Source organism: Anguilla rostrata, chromosome 5 (assembly GCF_018555375.3).
Source record: "Anguilla rostrata isolate EN2019 chromosome 5, ASM1855537v3, whole genome shotgun sequence".
Lineage (NCBI taxonomy): Eukaryota > Metazoa > Chordata > Actinopteri > Anguilliformes > Anguillidae > Anguilla > Anguilla rostrata.
The window spans coordinates 24,244,092-24,269,987 of NC_057937.1; the positions used below are offsets into that span (position 1 = coordinate 24,244,092).

The window sequence follows — 25,896 nt, forward strand, 5'->3', positions numbered from 1 at the left end:
AACTACAAAAAAACCTTATTAGAAATTAAAAAAGATCTGAATAGATGGACTACATTACCAACATCATTACAGGCTAGAATCACAACTATTAAGATGAATGTATTACAACCTAGGCTGAAATACAGCACTTTACAACGTTTGAAATGCTCTGGAGGCCTTGCGCTCCCTAACTTTGAACTGTATCACAAAGCCTTCCAGTTAAGATGCATTAGAGTGTGGATGGACCCACTCTCTGCTACTCCATGGAGAGAATTGGAACAGGGTTTGATTGGTGTATTTAGACTACAGGATGTGTTATTTTCTGGTCTAAGTTTAAAAAAGATGTTAATTTATTTTAAAAACACCAGCAGTGCAAATGATAGTCATCGCTCACCTTCTCTCCCTCTGTCCCTACTGACAGCCATTTAAATAGGCTTCAGCCAATCAGTAGCAGCTGGGTGTCAATTGCCTCCAATTAAATCAAATCAATTAAACAATTAAATTATTAAAAAATAAATACAATCAGTTAGACAATTAACAAGCTTGTGAAGGGCCACTCCTTCACAGTCACCTGGTTGTTAGCTGGATTACAAGTAATTCTTCTTGAGGTCTTGTAACTTTCATATATTCAAAATTGTGACAGACAGCCACAAAGGAACTATCCATTGTCAAACTGTGGGAAAGAGATCTGACTGTAGGGGAGGACACAGTTGATTGGAATGCAGTATGGGATAACATTTTTAGATCGTCCAAAAACCCAAATCATCAGTCAATTCATTTTAATATGTGTCATAGGACATATTGGACTCCCCTTAAGAGATATCGTACTAAAACCATCCATAGCCCTTACAGCAATCTCTGCCCTCATCAGCAAATTGGTACTTTCTTGCACATAATTTGGGAGTGTGAAAAGGTACATGAATTTTGGGGCAAGATATCCACCATCTTGTCAGATATTGTGGGGCAAACGATACCTCTTGATCCCATAGTACCATTAGTTAATGATGACTGTAAACTTGGTCTCTTGGAGAAACAAAAGAAAATCTGGCTTTCTGGCTAAACTGCAGCAAAGAAAATGATAGCCTAATGCTGGCTCCCCCCACACACCCTTTGTGTGCAAAGGTGGCTAGCTGTATACCGTGATATAGTAATGTTAGAACTGTCCACTGCTAGATTTCATAAAGCAAGGGCTATAAAGATTTCCAGTCTCATGAATTCTCAACCTTGAGATTTAGACCCTCATAAAATAGCCTGTATGCATTTCAGGTATTTGCTATTGTCACTGTTGTATAGAAGTATTAGCTAGGTATTATGTCTGTCTCGCTTGTAATATATGTAATATTATATTATGGTTTCCCTCTGGGGGTTTTAATTTTTTTTTTTTTAACCATACTTGACTGTAATTTCAAGTCTTTTGTGTGATAATGCTTTTCTGTAAGTGGGACCGCTGGGGGTGGGAAGGGGAATTGTCAATAAAAATACAAATAAAAAATTGATCAAAAAAATTACCGACAATATGTTTACCACTTACTATGTTTTAATACAACTATTTATTAGAAATCTCTTGCCTACCGCAATTGCACCTGTCTTGTCTAAGTGCAACTGCACCGCTGTCATTTTGATTTTCACAATGTGTGTATTCCTTTGTAAGTGCTGTGAACAGAATGAAAGTTTCTTTGTGAAACGAAGTTTCGTTACATCGTGTACTGTACAGCATATGGTTTGTAATGACAAATAAACCTGACTTTGACAGCTAGCTAGCTACCTGCTGATCCAGCCCTTCCTAACGTTAACGTTAGCTAACTTACTATCCTCACCGAAACTTTATAAATGATATCTTTCATGCTGGCCCTGACAGACCCATTAATCTGCCCCTGGCTGTATACAACCTGCTCTACATGGTTGGACTTGAAATGATCTAATTAAATCAACCTTTACTGTCCAAGTAATCACATGCTGTGTAGTTCTGCACTAACTCTGTGTGATAATTGGGGACATCTTGGAGTCAGTGGGGGCTGCAGTTTTGCCAGATGACAACTCACAGTACAGAGTGGAGAGCAAAGGACGAGCCACCTACCTACAACTGTGAGCACCGAATCTCTCTGCTCCAGGTCTCATTGACCATGATTCTATTTATGCCAGAAAGCACAAAAAATAAATGGCTAAATTACATGGGGTGGGGAGGGGGGGGGGGGGGGTGTAACCAAAAAAATGTGAAAAAATGACCGTTGGACAGTGCTGGACGCAATGTTCTTAAGGATGGTAGGACAAACAAAATTAAATTGAACACATCACAAATACTTAATTGTGTGCAACATGTCTATAATTTTATTAAACAAATCCAACTATTTTATTTATTTAGTAAATCCAACTAGTAAACTATTGGAGTCTACTTAATAATACTGTGTGAAACAATTAGCCAACATTTTTAGTGTGTGTTGTACAGTTATATATCTAGTGTTGGGCAGAGATACTACCTTAACTAGCCTACGTTTAACTAGTACGATGTGTGTAGTTTTTATTTATAAAATAATGTAGATACAACTGTAGGCTAGCTGTATTGGCATAAAAGTAAAATTGTTAGACCAGCATCATTTGTGGGCAAAAAAAACCCCAGTTTAGATTTAAAACACAATTGTACATCGGATATTGAAAGCGAAACCTAAAGCGGACCAGATTGTGTCACCACCACTGTTGTCTTACGCCAATTGCATTGGACAACATCCCAGCTTTTAGATTTACATCATTATTCATCAGATATTTAAAGTGAAATTCCCTGCATAAAATGACTCAATTTATTGTGACACTACAACTGCTGTGCCCCATATAAAATGCAAGTTATCGTGTTGCTATCACATACTATTGGACATCTACGTGACCGTTTATGTTGATGTAACAAAATTCTCAACAGCAGCAGTGGTCACATTTCACTATAATCAATTGTACCTGTCTGTCAGAGGCCATCGGGAAATGGGATGGAAAATGGGAAGAATTAGACGCATTTTTTTAAATGACACGGCGATCTACCAGAATGGCCTCTGCGATTGACAGGTTGATCGCGATCAACATATTGGACACCGCTGGCCTATAGCAACGAAACAATAAGCAGTACCAAAAAATCTTTTAATAACTTTTATTTATGAGTCTCCATGTGATCCTGTATGCCAAATCTAGATGTGACTGTACAAACAGTCTAGGAGGAGTTTTCAAGAATATATTTTGTAGAAAATTCTAAATGGTGCGAAATCTAATCAGGCACAAATGGGCGGGTCTATATAGACTGATTTTCCTTGATCCAAGGAACACCTGAAAACAATTTTTTCCCAAGACTATATGGTTAGGAAGTTATAAGTCATAATGTAAAAGTGATTTTAGCACCACCATCTGGCTAATCTGTATATTTTTATGTTTTATTCAGTAGTGGGTGACATTTCCAAACTATCGCCCAAATTTGGCAGGACTAACCCTTATCATTTTTGAGATCCAGACACTATTAGAGTGGAATAATAATAATAATAATAATAATAATAATAATAATAATAATAATAATAATAATAACTAGAAAGGTTACAATTCCTGAAGGAATTGTGTGGGCTTGCTTTGCTGAAAATCAATACCAGAATACTTGAAGTAAGGATAAAGTCTGAAGTAACTTCCACTGTCCTCAAGCCTCAATACATTTCAATGAGGGCGCATAGCTCAGAAGTCTAGAAAGAGTCAAAATTGAAGGAGCTGTGATGAGTTAGAAAAGTGCAAAAATATTGAATATTTCAAAAATCTGAATTCAAGCAACAATGTCTGTTTTGAATACAATTCAATAGTTAGCTAGCTAGCTAGCCAGCTAGGATAACAAGCATGCCTTGAGACCATTCTGACCTAAAACCCAGAATTTTAATTTTGGCTAGGTGACAAGTGACGGCGACCTTATCATAAAGCTAACTGGCATTCAAACCCGGGTTCAGATGGACTTGGAGAAACGCTATGTCTACACTGTGAGACCGTAACATTTTAAAAAGCAAGACAGAGCTAGGGAGATTAATTTGATTGAGTTATGGTTTCATGTAGTTTTCTTAAATAATGTAATGACAAAAGTGACCAAAATTGGTGCTAATTGTATGGTATAAAACGAGAAGGAACTATTTTTCTTGTAAGTAAGTAAATTTTATTCATAAAGCACATTTAAAACAACTGGCGTTGACCAAAGTGCTGCACACAAATAAAACGCAAATAAATAATACGCAAATAAAAAAAAGCGCTACCCTAAAATTTCTTCTTACCGTGAAGAGTGCCTGACCCGCAACCATAGTAATGTGTTAACACGGCAGCACAATTATATCGGCAAATACCACCTTTGGAAAAAAGGCTATATGCTATAACTGCACTTAGATCAAACCTACTAGACTATGCATCACAAAAAAGAACATTCGTCAATCTCGCTCAATTTGTTTATAGTAGGCTACCTTCATAGCACGGAGTGTTTTAAACCATATTGCGCTGCACCCCCTTAGAAATAAAAGGAAAAGAAAAATTAAACTGTAAACAGGCTACATGTAAATTTAAAATATAAACCCACTAGTCTGACTTTGAAACTTTGGGCCTAAACAGGCTGATGTTTTAGTTAATAAAATTCAAAAGTGATTTAATTAGGCTAAACATCCAGTCAGAACTAGTGCCTTAATAGCCTACTAGTTCAGTAATTTAGTATCATTTTCTGGAGCCTACGAGAGTAGCTATACTTGATGTAGCCTACTAAAAGTTGTAAAGAAGTTCAAGAATAATTAATCTGTAGTTAGTATATTAGTAAAGTTAAGTGAGTACCAGCCATGTTCTTGGGTTAATGAAACTGTCTGCACAGGCGAACGTGTTATTATTGAGAAATCATTGAAAATGTATGGAAATAGGACAACCTTATTCCTGAACTCCCCTCAGTGCCAGAAGAACATCAGACAACCCAAAAATACATCCCAGTTCAAGTAAGCTTCATGTATTCACGCCTCTTTGTATATTACATTACAGGCATTTAGCAGACGCTCTTATCCAGAGCGACTTACACAACTTTTTACATGGCACTTTACATTGTATCCATTTATACAGCTAGATATATATACTGAAGCAATGCAGGTTAAGTACCTTGCTCAAGGGTACAACGGCAGTGTCCTTACCCGGGATTCGAACCTACGACCTTTCGGTTACAAGCGCAGTTCCTTACCCACTGTGCCACACTCCGTCCATACGTATATATATGAAGTTCCCAATATGTCATTGTCCACTCCTAAATCCTTTGGAACTGCTCAGGTGTCTGAACCATTTGTACTGGTCGGGATGGATCTTACGGGGAAACTGACAGGAACTCCAAGAGGTAATATGTAGGCTACATATGATTGACTGAAATACAAAGTGGGCCTAGGCATATCCACTAAAGTCTAAGCAAGAGCAGGATATAGCATAATGCATTGTGGATTTTGTCTATAGGATTGAGGCTCTTAAAATAATTCTCACTGTTTGAGGAGGGGAATTTGGGAATAAGGTGCTTTCCTATTATCCTACGTGAATAGCCAGTTTTAAACTGAAAGGAACTTTGACAAGATGGACCCAATAGGGTTCTACAGTGCTCCTATTTTAGGAGCATTTGCTCCTGAAAATTTATGTGTGCCAACAGGAAAAAAAATTTAGGAGCACATCGACTAATTAATATGCATTAGTGTGCTCTTAAAATTTTCAACAGAGGAGCATGTGTGGCCCTTGGAAAGAATTGTTAGCGTACAGCCCGGCCCAATAGTCCATCTTGTCAAATATTATATAGCCTATATATATATGTGACGGGTGCTGGAGAAAAGGTCCGCAAGTCGCAAATCTTGAAATCGTGCTAGGATGCAAAAAAGGTTTTTTAATTTTTTTTGTTACTGTTTTCCTTTTTTTTATATTACGAAAGTTAAAGTGTTGAAGAAGTCACTCAATAGAATAAACAACATTTTTAGGGTCACTAAATATTTATAATTTGTCAGCAAAGTCGGCTTGTTTTAGTGATTCTTACAGCCGGGTTTTGGAGGCGTGATGGGGGTGCAGTTTAATTAGCATGTTTGATTTTGTTGGCTATTGTCACTTTGTTTCGGTCAAGCCACCGCCCATAATAAAGCCGTGTGGTAGTAGCCTATGTTTGTTTACTGTGTGAGGTTGCTAAAATGGCGGACGCTCAATCAGTAGGTGAGAGTATAAGCTTTCTAACGATGTATAACATGTCTAATTTTGCTTTTGGAATAGCGTTTTATAGGTTAGCGTAATCGAACATTTTCTTACCATGGCATTCGCTCTATATGGTAGCATTAAAAGACGTTGCACCTAACGAAACGTTGTCAACGATTTTTCGTAATTCCTTGGAAAATACCATTATTATTGAGGACTTCTGGGCATAGCTAAGCCATATGTTTGCTGATAGACCTATCTGACATCGTTTTCTGGAGCAAAACAGAAGCGGATATAACTGTCATTGATTTACTGTCTCTGTCTCCATCTACTGAACATAGATAAGATTTCATCATTGCTATGTAAGTATTACTGCTCAAAATATTTCGGTTATTACGTTATTTTAGAAATTGAGTGTCTTTAAATAGGTTAGTGGTATTATGTAATGTGGATATTTCACACTGTAATGTAAGCGTTAGTTAGTAGTGTAATGGTTTTTGTGACGCATACAACAGTGATGAGGAGAGTGTTGAAACATTGCCAAAACGTGGTGGACGGCTGAAAAATGTTTTTATATCGTCCCATTCCCATACAAGAAAACATAGGAGTGTACAGAGTATATAAATAGGCTACATCGCTCTGGATAAGAGCGTCTGCTAAGAACCTATAATGTAATGTAATGTAATACATACAAGAGTTAATTATTACACATTTAGGTACTGTGCATCATTGTGTGACTATATGTTTGCATTATGTTTAAATTATATCTATGTTTCATCTTAAACCTTCATAAGGGGCTCATATGCTTTACAATGGACAAAAAGCATTATATTCCTTTTTGGAGAGATTTTGGATTTGTTTCTGGACCCTTAGCTATTTTAGACCAGTGTTAATAATTTAGACATTGTGGGTAGATTTGGAGATGCTGGGTACACTGCTTAGTTTTTGCTTCATAGATCTTTAGTAGTTCTACATATCCACCCTTAGATTTTATAAACTTGTGGTCAAGAAGTTTTTGATCCAGGACATGTATACTTTAACCCGCAATCTCCCAGTATGTCATTGCGAACTAAAAAAGGAGCAAATTCATTTTAGATTTTTTGCCTTGACCATTGCATTTGTGGCACTTTATTTCTTACAAAATTATGAATGTAAAGTAATCTAAGCTAGTATTATAAATGGTACAAATGTATTGCTTCATTTAAGACATTTTTCTAGTCTCTGTGGTGTTCACATCTGGAGTTATAAAGCTTTAAATAGGGTAACCCCTAAATGGGCAAGGATTTACAGGTACTCTAGTGGGGGAGTGGTTGGGGTGGAGTTAACTAGCTATTGTTCCCACCCATTATCTCCCTGTGAGAAGTGTGAAAAATTCAAGATCTTTCAAGGGGATTTTCTCTGCTACTTGATTTTAGGAGTACCAACATTCAAAGAAGCATATCTTCTTCAACTATTTTCAATGTATGACACATCATTTGAAAGTTTATAATCTGCACTTTCGTAATCTGTAAAAAAGTGAAAAATGACCTTGCCCTACTTGCGGACCAAAACACCAGCACCTGTCACATATATATATATATCAGAGGAGGCTGGTCCATAGGGGCAGAGGAGGTTGCTCCTCCTCTATTTTTGAGAGGCAAGAGGGAGATCAAAATTTAAAAAAGGGTAATTGGTTGAAATAAACCATTACCAAATCTCAGTATCATTTATAAAATATTTTTTCTCTCCTGCTGTCCTCCTTAGGGTGGGATCTCTTATATCAATTTAATGTAATTCATTTTTTTTCATGCTAATCTGTTATTGGCCAAAACACGTAAAATGATGCTCCAAGGGAGGACGTCCTCCCTAACCAGTCAACAACCAGAATATAATATTGACATCGCGTTGTTGCAATGATAATTTCCAAATTTCTTCTTCAATTCTCTACCACTGTATTTTATTATAACGTGCAAATTGCGAACTACTTTTAAAACACAAAATAAAATTACATTTTATTTAAGCCTTTTCAACCAGAGGAGGCTGGTCCATAGAGGCAGACGAGGTTGTCCAAATTTCCTTTATTCAGATTTACATTCCCTTTTTTTAATCGAGCAGTGGCTAGCTACTTGCATTAGCCAATGCAACAGTTAGCTTGTTGTAGCAGCCCTGAGGGACTGAGCTAACGGCGAGAATGGATTTTGAGGTGAGTGGTGCTGCTATTGCTAACGAGGCAATTAACGGCAGCGTAAGTGAGGGGGTCACAGAGAGACATGGACACAGATAGTGGGATGGGGAAGAATATCTTGTGGATTACTTGTTGTCACAGCCAGTTTGGATTACGCAGAAGGTGAGGATCAAGACTGCTGGACGACCAGCTCCACAGATAACCATGATGAAAAAATGCTAATTCTAGTGACACATTATGCACACAGGAGGTTCATTCCCATCCAGAGCCCGCAGTGATTAGATGTGTCTTTCCTTCTCGTTCACCTGGCCCCTTTTTTATATTCATCCTTTGTGTTGTAATATGATATGTAAGGAATAAACCACGACAGGCTGTCCCGTTATTGGAAAATAATGTAAGGTCGCTTAACCAGCCCCAAAGTAGGCTACATTATTTTCCAATAACGGGACAGCCCGGAGGGGTTATTCCACTTATACAGCGGGTTACCAACAATGACTATGTATGGTTACTTTTATATTTATTGATTTTTTCGATTTAATCAGCTGAAAGTGAAATATTCTTCCGCAGGCGTTTGGGCATATTATTTTACCGTTGTCAAGCAAAACTCTGGTTGGTAGTTCCATTTGCACCGTTGTTAAGCAAAAACCTCTGGTCGTTAATTCTATGAAAACAATGATTCTATCAAGAAAAAAGAGTTCCTTCTCATTTTATACCATACAGTTAGCACCAATTTTGGTCATTTTTGTCATTACATTATTTCATAAAATTGCATGAAACCATAAGTCAATCTAATTAACCTCCCTAACACCGTCTTGCTTTTTAAATGGTGTGGTCGCACAGTGTAGACATAACGTCTTTCTAGGACCCTCTGAAATGGGTTTTGAACGCCAGCTAGCTTTATGACAGGTTCGCCGTCACTTGTCACCTAGCCAATATGTGACAGGTGCTGGTGTTTTGGTCCTCAAGTAGGGCAAGGTCATTTTTCAGTTTTTTACAGATTATGAATTGTGCAGATTATAAGCTTTCAAATGATGTGTCATACATTGAAATCTGAAAATAGTTGAAGAAGATATGCTTATGTGAATGTTGGTACTCCTAAACTTAAGTAGCAGAGAAAATCCCCTTGAAAGATCTTGAACTTTTCACACTTCTCACAGGGAGATAATGGGTGGGAACAATAGCTAGTTAACTCCACCCCAACCACTAGAGTACCTGTCAATCCTTGCCCATTTAGGGGTTACCCTATTTAAAGCTTTATAACTCCAGATGTGAACACCACAGAGACTAGAAAAATGTCTTAAATGAAGCAATACATTTGTACCATTTATAATACTAGCTTAGATTACTTTATATTCATAATTTTGTAAGAAATAAAGTGCCACAAATGCAATGGTCAAGGCAAAAAATCTAAAATGAATTTGCTCCTTTTTTAGTTCGCAATGACATACTGGGAGATTGCGGGTTAAAGTATACATGTCCTGGATCAAAAACTTCTTGACCACAAGTTCATAAAATCTAAGGGTGGATATGTAGAACTACTAAAGATCTATGAAGCAAAAACTAAGCAGTGTACCCAGCATCTCCACATTTACCCAAAATGTCTAAATTATTAACACTGGTCTAAAATAGCTAAGGGTCCAGAAACAAATCCAAAATCTCTCCAAAAAGGAATATAATGATTTTTGTCCATTGTAAAGCATATGAGCCCCTTATGAAGGTTTAAGATGAAACATAGATATAATTTAAACATAATGCAAAAAAAATAGTCACACAATGCTGCACAGTACCTAAATGTGTAATAATTAACTATTGTATGTATTTCTATACTCTGTACACTCCTATGTTTTCTTGTATGGGAATGAAACGATATGAAAACAATTTTCAGCCGTCCACCACGTTTTGGCAATGTTTCAACACTCTCCTCATCACTGTTGTATGCGTCACAAAAACCATTACACTACTAACTAACGCTTACATTACAGTGTGAAATATCCACATTACATAATACCACTAACCTATTTAAAGACACTAAATTTCTGAAATAACGTATATAACCGAAATATTTTGAGCAGTAATACTTACATAGCAATGATGAAATCGTATCTATGTTCAGTAGATGGAGACAGAGACAGTAAATCAATGACAGTTCTATCCGCTTCTGTTTTGCTCCAGAAAACGATGTCAGATAGGTCTATCAGCAAACATATGGCTTAGCTATGCCCAGAAGTCCTCAATAATAATGGTATTTTCCAAGGAATTACGAAAAATAGTTGACAACGTTTCGTTAGGTGTAATGTCTTTTAATGCTACCATATAGGCTATAGAGCGAATGCCATGGTAAGAAAATGTTCGGTTACGCTAACCTATAAAACGCTATTCCAAAAGCAAAATTAGACATGTTATACATCGTTAGAAAGCTTATACTCTCACCTACTGATTGAGCGTCCGCCATTGTAACAACCTCACACAGTAAACAAACATAGGCTACTACCACACGGCTTTATTTATGGGCGGTGGCTTGACCGAAACAAAGTGACAATAGCCAACGAAATCAAACATGCTAATTAAACTGCACCCCCATCACGCCTCCAAAACCCGGCTGTAAGAATCACTAAAACAAGCCGACTTTGCTGACAAATTATAAGTATTTAGTGATCCTAAAAATGTTGTTTATTCTATTGAGTGACTTCTTCAACACTTTAACTTTCGTAATATGAAAAAAAGGAAAACAGTAAAAAAAAAATTAAAAAACCTTTTTTGCCTCCTAGCGCGATTTCAAGATTTACGACTTGCGGACCTTTTCCCCAGCAGCCGTCACATATTAAAATTCTTGGTTTTAGGTCAGAATGGTCTCCCGGTTAGCTAGCTAGCTAACTATTGAATTGTATTTAAAACAGCGGTTACTATAAACGCAATCGTTCACAAACATACAGATGAAAATGCATCCCGTAGCCCTGAGTTAAATGCGGAACGCCTATTCTACTGTCCAAATAAGGGACGATTCCGATTTGCGCGATGGCTGGCAACCGTAAATAAAGCTAGCAACAGTAACTAGAAATGTGATTCAACGTTGCCATCAATTGTGAAATTGGACATTGAAAAGGGAAGGGGGTGTAACAACAATTCAAAAGCGAAAGAATAATGTTGCTGTTTAAACTGCTTTAGAATGCTGGATTTTGTAGCACATTGATTTTAGAACTGTTTAAAGGCCGAGGTGTCCCTTTACTGAGAAATAATGCCCTTCCTTGGACCAATCAGAATAGAGTATTCAGCCAAGCCGTTGTATAAATGATAATATGATATTTGTTCCTTATGGAAGATGGGGATAAACCTCAGGTGCATTACTTACCTTAGTTGTATAGTAAGTTTGCATTAGGTTGCTATTTGGATTATTGCTACATTTGAACATAATAACATAACATAACTTGAACATAAGAAAGTAGAGATAAGTAGCCAACTAGTGTAAAATAACATGACGCCATGGGTTGGTTTTCTTTCTGTCCTCCCCAATTTTTTGAGTCACCAGCCGCCACTGATATATATATATATATATATATATATATATATATATATATATATATAAATACACACACACAAATATATAAGCAGACTAATATAGGATACTTTCTTAAAATAAGAAAGTGTACTTGGTTCATTTTTGGACATGTATACACATCAGCAAAATATACTTAAGCTTATACTTGAATTCCTTTGCAACCTTTAGTACACCAAGTATTCTCAAGTAGGCTGCAGAAATAATAAAATACTTAATTAGTAGTAAGTCACTAGTGCTCGGAGAATGTTTAAGTTTTAATGTTATTAACTAAAACGAGAGCCAGTTTAGTCACAAAGGTGTCAAAATCAGACTAGTGGGTCTATATCTAACGTTAACATGTAGCCCACAGTTTAAATATAATTTAATTTTTTGGTAAGAGGTGGTTTTATGGTTTTAAACACTCCGCGCTATAATGGCAATATAAATAGAAGTGTGTGATTGATGAGTGTTTTTATGTTTTATGCATGGTAGGTTTGATCCAAATGCATTTACAGAATATAGCATTTTTTCCCAAAGATGGTATAATCGTGCCGCCAACACATTACTACGGTTGCAGGTCAGGCACTCTTCACGGTAAGAAGAAATTTTAGGATAGCGCTTCCGATATTGCTTGTGTCGAAAGTGCTGCGACGGAAACAACGATAGATTTACCAAGGAGCCACATCTGTCCAAAATGTAAACAAGTAAAGCAATCTTCACGGTCGGGGAAAATTTTACGACAGCGCCACTCAGCGTGTGAACACCACGAACGGCGGTGGTGTAACAGTTATTGGCTCATTACTATCTGATTGTGGCGAAAACCGTCGGTGAAAACTTGCTAGGTTAACAGCAGTTCTACGGACATTAATTGCGAGTGCGTGAGCTAACCATGGCTAGCCTACCGAGCGCTGGCATGCTAGCTAGCATATTCGCTGATGTTTAGCTGAGAAACATAAATTGAAGATAACTGAACATAAGTACCTTCATACATATAACGCAACGAAATAACACAGTACAGTCACGGATGGAAATTAAGCTCCGTAAACATTTGATAATAAATTATTAAACATAATGGCAGACAGCCAGCTTACCTCGAGTTTGTTCAGAAATCAATTTAAGTGATGGGCAAGAGAAGTAAGCCTGGACTGTCAATCACACTGTGTTCACGCCGATCTGTGGTTCGGACCATGAACTCTATGGTTTTGGCGACGCCCACAAACCATAGACATATCCACAAATGGGCGTCAAAAACATTTTTTCCAGACCATAGACCGTATAAAAATAGTTCAAGACCCCCCGCCCCCCCGCCCCAATTTCAAAAACACACTGGATCTACATCTACACAAATCACAAATTACCTATTTTGGATTCAAAACGGCGAATTTCGGCGAAAAGCGACTAGTTTGCAGGTATGTTAAAATTAATTTTAAACAAATGTTTTAACTAGTTGTTTTAATGTTGCCAGAATACTCGATACTGATTGGTCCAAGGGTGTGCATTCATTTTCAATAATGGACACCTCGGCCTTTTAACAGTTTTAAAATCAATGCGGTTCTAAGAACTGTACGTTATAGCTTGAATTAGGGTTGCCAACCGTCCTGCAAAAAAATACGAAATCGTCCCTTGTTTGGACTGTAGAATAGGCACTCTGTATTTAACTAATGGCTTTGGACAGAATTCAGTAGTTACACCTAACTAGCAAGCATAACGCTGCCTTGCAAAACAGAGCTATAGGGAGATAAATGTGATTGAGCTATGAATTACAATTTTCTTAAACAATGTAACAACAAGAAGAACCTAAATTAGTGCTAATTGTATGGTATAAAATCGAGAAGAAACTATTTTCTTTCCTGATAGCATCATTGTTTTCATAGAATTAACAACCAGAGGTTTTTGCATATCAACTGTCCAAATAGAATTTTCAACAAGAGTTTTGCTTGACAATGGTAAAATAATATGCCCAAAGGGCCCAGAAGAATATTTAAATTTCAGCAGATTAAGTCGATAAAAATCAATAATGTTAAAAGTCACTAATATATAATCATTGTTGGTTACAACTGTATAAGTGGAATACACCACTAGGGCTCTCTCGTTATTGCTAAATAATAATGGGACAGCCTGTTGTGGTTTATTCCTTACATATTCACATACAATATCACCAAATTACCATTTCCTAGAGTGAGAAATATGTTTGGTTTTTATGTTTTGCAATGCTCCAAATAATTTCCACATTGTTTTCCCATATTTAATGATTTACTCAGTGTTTATATTATGCATTTTCCATATTTGTATTAAAAAAATGTCAGCGGGCGAAAGAGATAACACAAAGTAATTTTTATTTCCAAAGACTTGAGACCATTTTCAGTAGTTGAGGATGAAGGATTTCGAAAATTTGTCAACATGCTGGAGCCCAAATATCACATTCCGTCCCGTATACATTTCAGTAAATCTGTAGTTCCTGCCATGTATGAGGATGTGAAAGTAAAGGTTAAAGAAGCCCTCCAGAAGGCTGAGAGAGTCGCGATAACCACAGACGGCTGGACCCCTCGTGCTACCCAAAGCTACATAACCATCACAGCCCACATCATCAACCGCCAGTGGGAGTTTTGTTCTCCAAACGCGCGCGATGTTTGAATCACACACTGGCCAAAATATTGCTGAGGTGCTGAAATTGGCTGTTAATTAATCGGAGCTTGGAACAGCAAATCAGCCCACTGCCGTTGTTACAGACAATTATAGAAACATGGATGTAGCAGTGACAGAGGCTGGGCTGGGACCGCACATCAGGTGTTTAGCCCACACTTTAAATCTGGGAACCCAAGCGGGACCGGGGGTTCCCCGCGTTAGCCGTTTGTTGGGCCATGTGAGAAGGATTGCAGCATATTTCCCCAGAAGTAGTACTGCCACCGCAACTTTGGTGTCAAAACAAAAACTGCTCGGACTGCCACCACATAAACTTATGATTGACTTATGCACCCAGTGGAAAAGTATGCTGGATATGTTAAATCGCTACCTCGAACAGCAGGCAGCTGTGACAGCAACTCTTGCCAGCCCAGAACTGCGACGAAACACACGGGACATTGATACTGTGGATGGCAATGATATCAGTAATGCAGGGGACATTGTGAAATTGCTCAGTCCTCTCAAAACAGCGAACAAAGTGTTGAGCGATGAAAAAAACCCGACAGTGTCACTGATATTACCACTGACCTACATGATTGAACAGAGTATGGTATGGTACATCACAGCAGTAAGCTGGGCATGCAGATTTTTCCTATATAACATACGCAGAATCCGCCCCTTTCTCACCACCTACTCAACCCAGCTCCTGGTCCAAGCAATGGTTCTATCCCACCTGGACTACTGCAACTCTCTTCTGGCTGGACTACCGGCATCTGCCACCAGACCCCTGCAACTCATTCAGAATGCTGCGGCTCGTCTGGTCTTCAACCTCCTCAGACACTCCCACGTCACTCCCCTGCTCACTACCCTCCACTGGCTGCCTGTTATAGCTCGCATCAAATTTAAAACATTGGTCCTAGCATACCAGGCAGTCAAGGGATCAGACCCAGCATACCTCCACAAGATATTCAAACCCTACATGCCAGCCAGATCCCTCCGTTCTGCTACCTCAGGACGCCTAGCACCTCCCCCTCTTCGCACCTCCACTTCGAGAACACGTCTCCTGTCTGTTCTGGCCCCACGATGGTGGAATGACCTCCCTGTGGAGGTCAGAACAGCTGAGACACTGACCCATTTCAAACAACAACTGAAGACTCACCTCTTCAGGCTGCACCTCTCCCCATCCCTCCCTACCCCCCTGTAAATGACTGTAAGCTTAGGGTTGTAACTAGGCAGCTGTTTCGTAGGTGACTTAGGTGCATTAACTGTCTTAACTACTGCTTGTATTTTTTCCATAGATTGCGTTGTTGCCGTTCTCGTTGTGTTAGTGTTAATCAGTTTAACCTTCAGGGTCCAAGTTGAACTATGCGGTTGTTCCCTGCACTTGGACCGGTACTTCTCTCTAGGGGTTTCGTCATACTTGTTCCTGGTTATGGTTATACACTTTGTTGTACGTCGCTCTGGATAAGAGCGTTTGCCAAATGCCTGTAATGTAATGTAATGTACCCAACGAGAATGACTCAACTACAGTGGCCAGTATGAAGAGGGCGATCCTGGTGAAGCTTGTGGACAGGTACAGTGGGGATCTTTATGACTATCTTCTGGAGAGTACAGTTCTGGACCCAAGATTCTCTGCCTCATGTTTTTGAGGACCAGTGCGAGACTGTTTTCGAACAGCTAAGGGAGAAAGCACTGCAGCTGAAGCAGAATCAGGTATTTATTTATACAAATAAAACACTAGACATGCTTGTATGTAACAGGTACAATGTTGAAATGACATTAAATTGCTTATTTTTTAACTGCTGGTTAAGCTAGAAAAGATCTCCAGAAATTTGCTTAAATTAATTTTTGTCTGTTGTATCTCTTTATATGCTCCCCCTGGGACAAGTTATTAGCAAACATGTCATTAATTTCCACTGCTATGCAGATGACACCCAGTTGTATCTATCAGTTAAGCCTGATGAAGTTGTCCAGCTGTCACAGATCAAAGCCTGTCTTACAGATTTAAAGGAATGGATGACCCAAAATTTTCTCTTGCTAAGCTCCAGTAAGACCGAGATAATGGTAGTGGGGCCCAAGTCCCTGAGATGCAAACTATCTGACTATATGCTTAACATTGATGGAATCTCCATTACTTGAAGTTCTGTAATCAAAGATCTTGGTGTTACCTTTGATCCAGATCTTGCATTTGATATACGTATTAAAAACATCTCTAGGGTTGCTTTTTATCACTAGAGAAATATCTCTAATCTAATATCTCTAATTTCGGAAAATACTGTCCTTACATGATGCAGAAAAGCTAGTTCATGCTTTTGTTACTTCAAGATTAGATTACTGCAATGCTTTTTTTTTGTCTGGATGTGCAAATTCCTCTCTGAAAGGGCTCCTGCTAATTCAAAATGCAGCAGCTCGTATTCTCACTAGAACAAGGAGATTGGAGCACATCAGCCCAGTGTTAGCATCACTTCACTGGTTGCCAGTTAAATTCCGAATAGACTATAAGATACTACTTCTTACATTCAAAGCCATACATAGGCTTGCCCCTTTGTACTTAAATGATTTACTTCTTCCTTATATTCCCTCACAAATGCTCCGTTCGCAGGGTGCAGGCCTCCTTCTTATTCCTAGAATAGCTAAAAGTACCATAGATGGTAGAGCCTTCTCCTATCGTGCTCCCCTCCTGTGGAACAAGTTGCCTGCCCATGTTTGGCGCGCAGACACTATCACCTTATTTAAAGCTAGGCTCAAAACGTATCTTTTTAGTCTCTCCTATATTTGAGGGGCAGGAGTGGGTGGCGGGCATAGCTATAGAGTCTCTGGTGGACTAAGCAGTTAGTGCTGTCACTGGATCATCATTAGTAGTGCTGTGTTAAGCTGAACCGGTCATGGTCTGGTGATGACTGTCTCAAGCCTGCCCTCATGGCTGCGTTGGCCCCTGCGCCTCTGTTTCCCTTAGCTATGCTGCCATAGCCTTATTGGTTTTCCATTCCTTATCGCATGCAGGCATCTCTGTCTTTTCTACTCTGCTTGCTAATCTACCATTTGAACCCCTTAACAATGTTTTTTTTTCTTCTTCCCGTCTTCCTCGACTCTGGGCACCTGCCTGGAGCTCTAGCCCAAGTTTGCTGAGCACCAATCCCCCCGGCCCAGAGCTCCAGCCCTAGACCAGCTAGACCAGCTGGGCACCCCTGCCTCCTGCCACTGTTGATTCAGCTGTAGCACCAAGCCTGTCCCCGTCTGACCCTGCCACCCATTGGTGTTCCTGCCCATCTCTCTCCGTGACCGGAGTTACCTTTGCTTGGACTTAATTAATGTTGGATTGGCTGTTTATGAATTATAATTTATCTGTTTTCAGGTAAGCCATTTCCATAACAAACCGGTGCCTGCCTGCCCGCGGCAGATGGGTTCCCCCTCTGAGTCCGGTTCTGCTCAAGGTTTCTTCCTGTTATCAGTCAGGGAGTTTTTCCTTGCTGCTGTTGCCCTAGGCTTACTCTTTGGGGGCCGGTTGTCTGTAAAGCTGCTTTGTGACAAAGCTTCTTTGTAAAAGCGCTATACAAATAAAAATTGATTGATTGATTGGTGTGAGAGACACAAGCGAAGCTGAGCTGGACCACCCTCCTGCAAATAAGACAGCACTTGAGGACCTTCTTGAGGACTCATTCACTAGCATTCAGCCAGCAGAGTCCAACAGAGCAATAGACCAAGAGATAGACATGTATATGAAAGTGACCCCTCTCCCACTCATTGGCTGTCCACTGTAGTGGTGAAAAGAAAAGTCTCACATTTATTCCATGCTTGCACCTCTGGCAAAAGAATATTTCGTGGTTCCTGCTACCTCAGTTCCAAGTGAGCGTGTTTTTTCAACAGCAGGAGATATTGTGAACTGTCAGAGGTCTCAACTGCTGCCTGAAAATGTCGACATGCTGATTATCTTAAAAAAAAAAAACAAAAAAAAAAACATGTAATTGTTTTAGGCCAAAAATGTTGATGAGTTCCTGTGAAAACATTTAAACTGGGCATTATGGCCTGGCCAACTCAGGTGTTTCGTAGTTTGGTAATGGCTTTTCAACAAATGTTCAGACATTTGCCCCTCATCTTAATGAGGACATTGTTTATACATTAACGACATTCTGATTTATTAGGGGTCCAAGCAGCAAAGCTGGCGGAACCCTATTGTATCTGTTAGGATTAGTAGGGGTCCAAGCAGCAAAGCTGGTGGAACCTACTGTATCTGTTAGGATTATTATTATTATTATTATTATTTTTCTCTGCTAAAATGTCTGAGGCTCAGCAACCATAAGTCCTAGAGCAACCAAATTTGGTAGGCGGGTTCCTATGGCCCCCCACTACTCAGGCACTACAAATCACCTATGTCGGCCAGATGGTGGCGCTATAACAAAGGGTCATGCGTAGAAGGCCATAACTCCCACACCATAAGTCAGATCAACACAAAACTTCATCGACCTCTGCATCTGAACGTGCTCTACAACTTTGCTATTGGGACCACCTATGTCCGCCATATTGTTTGCCCGCCAATTGGACTTTTTTATTAGTTGCAGTGCGGAAGAGCTGGTAGCTCCAAATCTAAAGTGTTACGACATCTAGTAAACTTCTTTATGGCAAGCAGCTAGAAGACATACATAGCAACGCAACTAAGCAATCTGACACCATCGGGTCTAGTTTTTATCAGTGAGCGGAGGGTCAGAACTTGATAATGGACAATATTATCTATCTGTGCATTCATAAATTCATTGTGCATTCGGGTTTATCTTGTTGCTATGACAGAATACGATATTTGAGTGGTGAAAGAATCACCACTCAAATATCGTATTCCGTTGTTTACAGCGTTGTCGCCCTTTTTAGTACAGCCTGGCTTAATTGACAATTCATTTATTCAGTAGGGGAGAGTATAAGCTTTCTAACACTGTAGAACATGTCTGTTTTTCTTTTGGAATAGCGTTTTATCGGTCAGCGTAACTGAACATTTTCTTATCATCGCATTAACTAATGAAACGTTGTCAACGATTTTTCATAATTTTTTGGAAAATACTATTATTACTGAGGACTTCTGGCCATAGCTAAGCCATATGTTTGCTGATAGACCTATCTGACATCGTTTTCTGGAGCAAAACAGAAGAGGATAGTATCATTGCTTTACTGTTTCTGTCTCTGTCTGTCTCTTCTACTGAACACATAAAATTTCATCATTGCTATGTAAGTATTACTGCTCAAAATATTTCAGTTTGTTCCGTTGCTACCATAATATAACAGACTTTCTTGTGTCTACAGCTGCAGTTTCTCGCTGCAATTACTAATACTGAATATAAACAAAACATGCAATTTATGCTGTAGTCTGCCAATGTCGAAATAAATAGTATGGTACTCTGCGGGCAGCATGCAGGTAGCAGGGATGGCGAGTTGATATTTCATTTTTTTCAATGTCGTATTTATTATTAGAAATATGTATTATTATTTGAAATATGTATTATTATTCTATCTGTCTCTGAGGCACTCTGAAATGTGCATTCATTGCTATACTGAGCAATGGATTGGAAAATGTGTCTGACATAGTGTTACACGGTATACCGAAACTTCAGCACTTTTTCGGTACTTAAAAAAAAAAATTAATGAAACGGTTTGGTATTAGAATTTTCCAAATTTTCCGTTCGGTAGTTTTGTATCAAATGTAAAAGCCAGGGAAATGTGTCTCCCGCATTACTGATTGAGAGGATGAAAGGTGTAATTTGTCAGAATCTTCGCTAGATGGCAGTAGCAATTAAGGTAGCCAAGTCAGGTAATGTGCGCTTGTCCATTCCTCCTCGTTGATACAGCGCAAGCTTCGACTCAGTACACTTCAGTAGCAATAGGTGTTCTAATTTGTAAATATTTTATTATAGGAAGATGCTGTATTGTTATTAAAATATGCTGTTTTTACATCAATTTAAAACTGAAGACCTGTTTAAAGATGATTTAGTTTACAATTGTTTAATTTTGGAAATATATTTAATATATTTTTCTATTAGTGTTGTAACATTATAGGCCTATGCTTATTAATGTTGAACAGGCTTCAACTTAAAGGTTGTTAATAAACCAGGTTGTTAATAAACTGCAAATTTGAAAATGAGGTCAACCCTTGTGGACATTACGTTTCTGTTCTCTTAAGGTAATTTCAGTATCGTTAGGTACCGAGTATCGAATCAGTATCGTTTAAGTTTCAAGTATCGTTTCAGTATCGAGTATCGTGATACTAAACCTGGTATCGATATCAAAGTCAAAATTATGGTATCGTGACAACACTAGTCTCACGCCTTTTTTAGTCGCTGCATGGAAGTGCTGCAGCTCTACATACACGCTGGGCCATCTAAGTGTTACGACATGCCATCTAAGTGTTACAACATAGTAAAGGCCTTCACGGCAAGTGGCCAGGACACATCCATGGCGACGCAACTAAGTAATCCGACAGTGTCCCTTAGCACAAAATTGGCCAAAATTCGTCAATATTTTACACAATCATCATGATATTCAGTAGATATGTTGGGTGAAGGTATATGATCATGAGGACAAAACCATTTTAATAGTGCCAATGCTTGGACCCCTCCCAACGCTGCTTGCGGCTTTAATTCTTATTTTTAATTTTAGTTTCAAGAAGGTAGGGATCTGATTGTTAAAAAAAGCACAATTTTTTTAAGTTAAAAGATTTTGAGATTTTATTTTTGGATTTTGCACTCGAGTCTGCAGATTAAGGGAAAAACTTCAGGAAAAAAAGAAATGGTTTGAAAACAACTTTTTTGTAAATGTACATCCCTAAGAAGGAATAAATAAGAACTGTGAGATCTTAGCTTGTTTTCAGTCTTACTTTGTTGAATATATTGTGAGTGTATCGAACCGTGAGCCCTGAAACGTCTATCGAACCAAATCGTGAGTTGACTGTGTTGTTACACCCCTAGAAAACAATAATTTTTATAATATGAGGAATAATATATGATTCTTAATCAGAGGAAATGATAATTATGCAACGGCTAAATATAGTTAACAGTAACAGTACTACCTCTTAAAAAATGTTAATTTGTGTTATGAGTTAATGACAAGCTACTCTATATTACATGATTAGTTTGTTTAATCAGTCTCATAAAATTAAGTTATCAGTGTAATAACAATAAGGTCACGGAATTTGCTATTCCAGACCAACATACACACAACAAACAAAACACAACAACAAACAGCAGTAAAATAACTTAATCAGGTATTCCAAGTTTTACTCTATCCTATGGTTTCATGTCGGTGTTAAATAAAACTCATTTCAATACTTAACGGAAATAAAAGAGGAGGCCAGTCCTTAAATCCGTTAGGTGATGCGTCATCTCGTCAGCTGGTCCGAGGCCACTGTAGGTGTGTGTGGACTCCTGGAAGCCTTCTTTGTTGAAGTTGGGGTAGTGACAGGTTCCAGTCAAGGCGACTTTGGATGTGCACAAATCTTCCATTTGGGTCCAGCCACAAGGGAGGTATGGAGGAAAAGTATGTAAATACTTATTCCTCAAAACAGCTGTCGATGGGAAATATACCAGCTTGGTTTATTTTGCAGATGGTAGCAGGCCAACTGTTTCTTGTTGGTCAGGCAAAGTGCTTTGGTGCGCGCAGCAAAGTTTGTCGATTTCCTTAGAGGTGTTTGGTCAGGTTGACAAGTGTCTTAACCCTCAGAGCCCCTCAGAGTACCCAGTTATTAAGCTTTTTGGTGAGTTTTTATGCTCAAAAAGTCTCTGACACGACGGAATCCCATGTGTGTTTTTTTGGGCGCGCAAACATTTGATTGGAGCGGTTAATAAACATGGATAGATAAACCATTGATTACTGCTTTAATGTTTAGGTCTGTTAAATCAGGTTCAGGTCAGGTTAATCAGCCTCTGGAGTGTCATGTCAGTCCCATGGTCAGGATGCCAGAGGCCAAAAACGTTCATGTGTATAGTTATTCATCCTTACACTACATATATGGAAAGAGCATGTAATACTCTAATATCCCATTGAGATGTTCACATGAAAATGTCTGTTTGCTACATGTCCTTGGATGTTGCTGGCACCACAGTGACTGCCTCTCACTTTGCAAAGAGCCTGGGGGTGGTATTGGATGACCAGCTGGACCTCAAGAAGCACATTGAGGCAACATTACGGTCCTGCAGATTCCCCTTGTACAACATCAGGAGGATTTGGCAATACCTGACTACGCAACTCCACTCAGCTACTTGTCCAGGCTATGGTGACCTCCCATCTTGACTACTGCAACTCCCCCCTTGCAAGCCTGCCAGCTGGTGCTATACAGCCACTACAGATGATTCAAAATGCTGCTGCTTGCTCCAACCTTCCCAAGTTCTCTTACATCTCTCCTCTGCTGAGGTCACTCCACTAGCTACTGGTCACTGCCAGGATCATCAAAGTCCTAGCCCTCGCCTACACTGCAGCTAACAGGACAGCTCCTCCCTACTTACAGGATATGATTCAATCCAACACACCAGCTCAACCACTCTGCTTTGCGGCAGCAGGGCAACTTGCACCCCTTACCATCCGGGTGAATGGTTCTCACTGACTCATCTCTTCAGACTATAACTGAAGTAACTAACTATCACCACTCTATGGGGTACTCCCAATCTGGGATACTTTTTATCACTTAAATCCCCCTCTTTAATGCTACACATGTACCTCCTGTGCCACTTTCATGTTACATATACCTCCATCCAGCACTTATCCTTGTACTTTGTATCATTATCTTGATGTTGCAGCTTGTCATGCCTCCAAGTTTGACTTAGAATAGGTTAGGTCAGAGAGTAATGTTTACTGTGTGACTGGTCTTAATGTGTTCATGGCTGTTACAAAATGAGTATTGTACCTTATCGGATCTGTGTTTTGTAGTTGTTCCAAGGACCTGCGGTATACACTTATTGTACGTTGCTTTGGATAAAAGCATCTGCCAAATAAATGTAATGTAATGCTGATTCATAAACGGACACACCACCATCTCACAGTTCTGGACAGTATCAACATTTAATCTTATATTTTTGGACTCTGCTCACTTATAAATGTACTTTTCCCATGCATGCGTTCATACTCAGATTACATGAGACAAACATAAATGCACCCTAATGTTTCTATGCTTAGTAGTTAGGATTTTAATGCCACAAAGCTGAGTGAACCACACACTCCCAAGAGTAATTCTATATTTGACAGCATTGACTTCCAAACACCCAACATGTTTTCTGCTCTCTTCATACTAGCTGATATTTGGTAATGGGACAAGAAGTCAAAAAGTCACATTCCAAATGCTCATGTACAGATCATGTGAAATAAATACCTGAATTCAGAGAGTATCTTCTTAGGAAAAGAAAACCATGAATATATCCCTGGAGGTCACACAGAAATTGAACTATGACAGTTTATTTTTCATGAGAGATTTTTTAAATTGTAAATTGAGAGAAAGCATTCTGGGAAGCTATATTCCTCTCATTATAAACCACATAAGTCATAACACTGTATGTTACATGCATATACCAGAGAACATAAAAATACAAGGTGTATGTGTGGATATAACAGTTTGGTGTTTCCCGCTCAGTTTGAGGCATAGAAAAAGATGCAGATAGAGCACATACATCTCAGACGATCTCATGATGACATTGAAACTGTACCTCACAACATTCCATGGCATCCGGTAGACGGTCCAGCTTCCTGTATGCAACGGCCATATGGTACTGGCTCATGGCCCGATACTTCAGACTCCAGCCCTTGCCATAGTCATTCACCAACTCTGCTGCTTTACAGGGGAAGAACAGGGCCTTCTCGTAGTCCTGTAAGGACCAAAATTAGCATACATTAAGGTCAGTTCCACAACTTCCTGCAGGACCTATAACAACACACATTAGGGATTGTTCCTCGACTTTTTAAATTACTTAATGCAACAAGGACTGTTACAGTCACCATATAACAATACAACTGTGGTTTTGATTATCCACATAATTAAATTCATTCAATACGATGATGAGGTTTTTGTTACATGTTTATACCATTTTTCAGTTTATTTTTACATGAATGTTGCCTATTAAATAGCAGTCATGTTTGAAGAGCAACTGTAATGCCTTATATTTCTATCTATGCATCATCTAAAATGTGCCCTATTCGCCATACATTTCTCTGCCTGACAGAAGTTGTAGCCTACATATGAAACTTTAAGGCCAGTGAGAGCGGGGAAAGAGAAAGAGTTCTGAAAGTCAACGAAAGGTTTTGAAACTGAAAGCAGTCTGTTAATCTTCGGAATCCCTCTCTGAATTTCTACAGTGTGTGTAACCACTTATGGTACTTTTTAAAGCTAGCCCAAAAACTGCGCAGCTCCTTAATTCCACTTGTGATTTCATCTTCAAAGCAGCCCAGTAGAACAGGACACCCGCAGACCTGGCCACACCGACTGCTATGGGTACAGTATCCAGAAAAGGGCCCCAAGGTTCTATGACTGTTTTGCATTGTAACTTTAAGTTATATATTTTTTCACTTTTAACATAAGGACAGATATTTCACCTTAGTCAAATCACCAGAGAATGGCTGCAAGAGGACACATAGGGACCCCCTGTTGTGATGGATACATTTCTTCTATCCTTGGCATATGAGATAATGAAAATAGTAATTATTAGAAATCCCAAAGTAACTGACCAGCTCCACCTGCTGGAACCATCTAGAGCTTTTATGTTATCCATCCCATGCTTTCCGTCTCATCTTTTACACTCAATGTCAATGCGCACAAAATCACCGGTACTTACAGTGCCAACAAAGTTTTCACCACAATGATAATTTCTTATTTTCCTGTGCTAACTTACTTAAATGAGAAAATTCAAACTGTAATATGCTTTCATGGGATTTTTCTGCTTCTATATATGTAATATATCTAATGTCAAAATGAATAAAGTATTTAAATGTCTTCAGAATTATATGAAAACAAAAATTTGAAATGACTTGATAAGTACTCACCCCTGTTGTATCAATTACCTAAATTGGGTTAGGTGTATTCCATTTTCTTGAGCGATCACACTACATAAAATAATGAGGTCCACCTATATTGATTTCAAGTTCTTCTGTGTTCAGCTGCATGATTGCATAATAAATATGATATGAAATCCCACTCCTTGCTCATAAGGCTGTGTGCCCACTCCAAGCCGAACGGCGACTGTCTTCCTGCATTACAGCATCGATTTCTACACCCACAGTGACCTAATATGAAGATTACGGAACCATATGCTGCAAAGCTATTTTCTTGAAATAAAGGACGCAGTTACAATGAACTAGAGGTCGACCGATCAGTTTTACATATATCGAGCCAATATTAGCATTTTTCATACCATAATGGAATCTGGACCTAAGGGCTCCGATTTGGCATTAAAAT

The 25,896-nt window shown here is 38.9% G+C and overlaps 1 protein-coding gene across 2 annotated transcripts in view; it reads right to left on the minus strand.

The window, feature by feature from the left end:
* Positions 1-25,896, minus strand: part of rapsn (receptor-associated protein of the synapse, 43kD) — a 256,201-nt gene that overhangs the window by 97,590 nt on the left and 132,715 nt on the right. For both annotated transcript variants that reach the window (XM_064337941.1, XM_064337940.1), the window contains exon 3: positions 24,155-24,313. In XM_064337941.1, the coding sequence (XP_064194011.1) occupies positions 24,155-24,313 (159 nt within the window). The remainder of the gene's footprint in view (positions 1-24,154; positions 24,314-25,896) is intronic.